Raw genomic sequence first — 5,907 nt, forward strand, 5'->3', positions numbered from 1 at the left:
CAGACATGGCTTAATCGATTTCTTTTTTCATCCTGATCATTTATGTAAACATTTGTCTATATCTATCTTGGCTGTTACAAACAACCGTTATGTGTACATATATATAAAAACTATTGCCTAGTTCCCTTTGTGCGGTTGTTGAGTAAAAGTGCTAGAACGAAAATTTAGAACAAATTGAAGAAAAAGTTTTTGCATTCTCATTGTGAGTGTTGCATGCAGAGGAAAGTAGGAAGTTCGGCGCTATTTAAAAACACAGACGCTCTTTTCTATGCAGTCAGTCAATTGGAATGAGCGTCGAATTCAAACCGACTTTGAAGAAAGGCGGGATTTCGTTTATGATTTTTATATGGAATAATAATCGTTTATAGCACCGAGGGCTACTTTGAAACCATTGCTATGCTTTGCGAACACCGGTTAAATTAACTTCAAACTTAATTGATTCCCAAAAAAATTTATTTATTAATAAAATGTAAAAAGCTAGCTAAAATAAAGGAAAGCACATAAATAAAGAACATTCGTTATATTGTGACAACAACAGTTTGCTCTTAAATAATAAAGCAGTGTTTTCATTATGATTCGTAAATCGATTTTTCGGAAAAAGATAACACTGGTTCCATTTCGTCACCCAAAATGTAAAAATCTGTAACTAACAGAAAACTTTTCTTCGAATTAAAAGTCCCCACATCGTTTGACGCAAAAAAAATGTTAGTTACGAATCTTTGCATTTGTAACTTTTTTATGGAAATTGTCTTTTTTCCCCTAAATAGATAGAGTATATTCGATTAAGAATGTCCACGATTTAGCTTTCCCTGATTCCATATATACACATTTGATGTTGCCTTTTTGACGTAGAATACGTATTACCTTACGATATGGAGGCTATGCTGAAATGTTGTAGTTGTAATTTCTAGAGCTTCACGAAAACGCTTATTGCATGAGAACTAATGAAGCGATTTCAAAAAACAGTGTGGCGTTTTAAAGATAAAATTCCAAACCTAACGACAGATTCATTTTTGTAAGTAACCAATTCGGTTTCCGTCGTAAAAAGAACGGTAAACATTGGCTTATTTTGGGGTAAATTTTGAGCTTTTAAAGTGCTCCAGCAGCTTATGATTTGCAGATATAACTTTCGTTTTCGGAATATAGATTCTTCGGAACAATAAAAATATTATCGTGTACAGATTTTATAAAAAATCAACAAGTATACCAAAATGCTCGAAAACCGCTCGAATGATTTTGTTTTTGTTTCTTTAATCAAAACTTTAAGAGTTTTCCTTTCGTTTGGTGTATGGGAAGTATTGGCCGATATCTTCTAAGTATATATATTTTATTCAAATATATGGGCATAAATGATTTCCCATACAAAATCACTTCGTCATCGTTTTGCAAACACGTGCATGCGTTGGAAGTGAGGAAACGAGACAAAAAGTATGTATGTGTACGTAAGTACATATTTGGGCATTTGATAAACAGATGGCGCAATGTTTATAACTTAATCGCAGCATAAGTACATATGTAAGTAGATACATACGTACATATGTTGATTGCAGTTAATGTGGATCTGTTTCTATATTTTAGTAATCTATGTATGTCTATACATATTATGTATGTACATACATATATCGTCGTTTAAAGTACAAAACCGCGTATCGTCATTCTGCAAAACGGCGTAACTGACATTGGCTGCCAAAAATTGGATTTGCTCACACAAGCTGTTGGCTCAATCCTTATCCATTCGTCCTGAAATATACTAGCCATAAATGCGATTACTTTATAAAAATGAGAACCATTTTGAAATATGAGTGTTTTAACGCTCTAGAAAATAGTTTCTACAAGTTCATATACGCGGTTTTGCATTTTGCTGATACGCGGTTTTGCATTTTGTTGATACGCGGTTTTGCACTTTAAACGACGATATGTATGTATGAACACATGTATGCATTATACGTGAAACAACACTTAGAAAAAGACCAATCCAAGATTAAAAGTATAGGTGAGTGTACGTACACAGCAGTGGCGGATTAACAATCTGGTGGGCCCTGGTGCGAAATTTTTTTGGGGGCCCTTTTCCATATAAATATTTTGCGATTAGAATACAGTTTGATCGTTATAAATTTAAATTGCGGTTCATGTAACATATTTGATCATTGGACGTTGTTTTGCTCTGTGCATTAAACGCACTACTCCATAATATTGATGTCATTTTATATTGACATTTTTTGGTTATTGTTATAGTCAGTGTTTAAAAAACTGCAATAACTTTCATTTCATTTGCTATCACTTAAAGTTACTGCTCTGAACAACAAAGCAGTCGTAGTGTTTGTAGTGCCTTTTAAAAATTATGATTTTGATTTGATTTTGATTTCGTCAGCGCAACAAGTCAAAGTAAGTAAGTAAGGTTTGCTTTTGCAAGTTGTATTCAGCAGCAGTCGTGAAATATGAAAATCAAATTGATTGCAAATATGTAATTTATAATATCAAGCAGCAAAGAAAAAACCTTGCGAAGTCGTCGGCAAACACAAAACAGCATCGCTTATTGCTTGCAAAAAGTTTGATTTTCATATTTCACGACTGCTGCTGCACACAACTTGCATAAGCAAAGAAAATCCAAATCAAATCAAAATCAACAGTTTGAAAAGGCGCGACAAACAAGGCGCCTTGCTTTTTGTTGCTTTCCAGTTTTTGATTTTGCATGAACTGCGACTGCTGAAAATTCCTAATATGGTAAGCACACGCAATTACTCATTTTAAAAAGCGACGATAAGTAAAATCAAAAATAATCAACATTTTCACGACTTTTGCTACTTCGACTCAAGTTTTTTAAACACTGGTTATAGTCATTTCGTAAACATGGATAAGTCTAGAAAATATAAGAGTGGAGCTGAAAAGCGCAAATTAAAAAAAAATAAAGACGAACGCGAACTGCTTTCTAAAATACCGAAACTAACAAGCCACTTCGCTAATGCGACGACAACTGTAAACGAAGCAAATTGTGACAATCCTGAGTTTTGTGAATCTACTTCTGATACTTTTTCAATTCCATCAACGTCAAGAGAGGTTAATTTCCACCATGTTGACAGCACGATCGAAGGTGTACAAAATCCGGACGATGTCGAAAGTTCGGTGAATGTATCAAAAATTTATGAAAATTCCACCAATGTGTTTTCAAATGACCCTGGTTTGTGGCCTATTCAATTCAATCAATCAATCGTTCAAACTTATTGGATTAAGAAGGGTATGCTATCGTTGGTATTTCAATATAAGAGTAAAAAAATTAACACAGAATACTCTTATTTAGGTCCCTCGTCGTGTCGCAATATTGATTTGATCGCAAAGAAATCTGGACAAAGAAACTTTTCTGAATATCATTTGCATCGGGTTTTACCAAATGGAACACAGACCGAACGTGATTGGCTGATCTATTCGCCGTCAGTCGATTCAGTATTTTGTTTTGCTTGTCGCTTGTTCGGTAATTTAGACGAAAATGCAAGTTCATTTGCTCTAAAAGGTTTCAATGACTGGAAACTATCAAAGCGTGGTATTTCAATTCATGAACAATCTCATGATCACATGTCCAACAATGTCAAATACAAAATGCGACTAAAAACCGATTCTTCTATAGAAAAAACATTCGAAAATTCACTTGTCAATGACATGACTTATTGGAGGAAGGTTTTGAGTCGTGTTGTAGAGGTTATCAAATTCCTAAGCTCAAGGGGTCTTGCGTTACGTGGTCACGATGAAATTCTTGGGTCCAAACATAATGGAAACTTTCTTGGATGTTTGGAGCTGTTAAGCAAATTCGATCCATTTTTGGCAGAACATATCACACGTTTTGGCAATAGAGGAAAAGGTATACTTCTTCAAAATAACTTCGAAAATGATTTGTCTCTTCATTTGGTATGTTTTTTTTGCAGGAAGAGCTTCGTACCTTTCAAGTTCAATATGTGATGAATTCATATCGATTATGGGAAAAGGTGTGAAGGAAAAAATCGTTTCGGAGATAAAAGAAGCCCGTTATTATTCATTTAGCATTGACTCTACTCCGGATGTGAGCCATACGGATCAGCTGTCACTATGTTTTCGATACGTAAAAGGCCGTGACATTCACGAACGGTTTATTGCTTTCATTCCAATTTAAGGTCACACAGCAGACTATCGTTTGTCTATCGTTTTGAATTTCCTAGAGGAGAGTAAAATTGACATGCAAAACTGCAAAGGCATTTCATTTGATAACGCTTACAATTTGGCTGGAATTTATGGTGGCCTTCAGCGTTTGATTATTCAACGAAATGAATCGGCGATTTTCGTGCCTTGCACTGCTCACTCACTGAACTTAGTGGGTAAAAATAGTGTTTCTAAAAACATTACCGCATCTAATTTTTTTGATATGATCGAAAAATGGTATGGTTTTTTTGTTTATTCATCTTTTCGTTGGAATCGACTCAAAGAACAATTGTCCGAGAAAGGCGAATTTATGTTAAAGAGAGCAACTGGCACAAGGTGGTCGGCTAAATTCCAATCAGTTCAAGCTTTGCACTCATGTTACTTGAAAGTGTTAACTGTTTTGAATTCTCTCATTTCTGAAAAAAGCCTCAGTGAAGATAACAAAGCATCGGCAAAAGGTTTGATAGCCAAATTGTGCCAATTTAAAAATATTTTAATGCTTGTCTTGTGGAAAAGTGTTTTGACTAAATTTAACTTTGCAAAGTTAGCTTTACAAAAACCAAATCTGACTCTTTCGACGATCACAAAACTATATGCTTCAATAGTTACAGATCTTGAAAACAAGGATTACAACAAAATTTTCGATGAAGCCTTGACAATTTTCGACAATATTCCTTCTGATTTTCAAGCAGATTTTATTCAGTCTCGTTCAACAGCGCAAGCACTTGTTCCAGAAGATGGGAAAGAAAATTTTAAAAAATCGTTATTCGAACCTGTTATCGATGCTCTGTTATCAAATTTGAAAAAACGTGCTGATATTTATAATGATTTGGAAGACTTTTTCTCATTTTTAATAAATTTAAATTCAATGAGTGACGAAGACATCGCTGTATCATGTAAAAAAGTAGTCGAAAAGTATCCAAATGATCTCAATGAAGTTCAACTAACTGATGAATGTCAATTTGCCAAAAATTACTTTACTTTTGATAACTTAAATCATGAATCGATGTACAAAACAATGTTCGATGATCATCTTTGTGAAACTTTCCCGAATTTAGACATTTTATTACGCATTTATTTATGCATGTTTGTCACTAATGTTACAGATGAAAGATCATTTTCAAAATTGAAATTGATAAAAAATTGTTTGCGTAACACTATGGGAGATGATCGTTTGAACAGTCTATCAGTTCTTTCCATTGAAAATAACTTGTTGGATGAATTAAACTTTGATGAAATTATTGATAAGTTCGTAACACTCAAGTGCAGAAAAGTTGTGGTTTAATTTTGTTGGGCAAATAAATAAAAATCTATCATATTATCATATGAATATTTTTTTTCATTGGCCCCCTTGAGTCCGGGGCCCTGGGGCAATGGTCCCAAAATTTGTTCGATAATCCGCCACTGGTACACAGATAAAGAAAAGGATAAAAGCAAAGGTAAAAATAAAAACAAAAACAAAGTTGCGTAAAGATAAAGGCACAAATGAAGACCAAGGTAAATGTAAGAACTTTACTAAATAAGGGCAAAGGTGTAGGGGAATATGTATATGAAGAATATGATAAACATAATAATAAAAACAAAGATAAATGTAAAGAAAAAGATGAGGATGAGGATACCGATAAAAGTATAGATGAAGATAGAGGAAGAAAGATTAAAATAAAGGTAGTTTTAGAGAAAAGGATATAGATAAAAGCACAGAGACTCAATCTGGGAACTATTTTGTCATTTTAGAGATTT

General features: G+C 33.8%; 1 protein-coding gene across 1 annotated transcript; it reads left to right on the forward strand.

Annotated features, from left to right (window-relative positions):
* Window positions 1-2,850: 2,850 nt before the first annotated feature.
* Window positions 2,851-3,853, forward strand: LOC118754308 (zinc finger MYM-type protein 5-like; the record flags this gene model as incomplete). The annotated part of the gene is made up of 1 exon (XM_036489185.1): window positions 2,851-3,853. A coding segment is annotated over exon 1 (1,003 nt), but the record flags the coding sequence as incomplete, so codon positions are not given.
* Between the last annotated feature and the right edge of the window lie 2,054 nt (window positions 3,854-5,907).

Source organism: Rhagoletis pomonella, unplaced genomic scaffold, assembly GCF_013731165.1.
Source record: "Rhagoletis pomonella isolate Grant_MI unplaced genomic scaffold, Rhpom_1.0 Rhpom_scaffold_03682, whole genome shotgun sequence".
Classification (NCBI taxonomy): Eukaryota; Metazoa; Arthropoda; class Insecta; order Diptera; family Tephritidae; genus Rhagoletis; species Rhagoletis pomonella.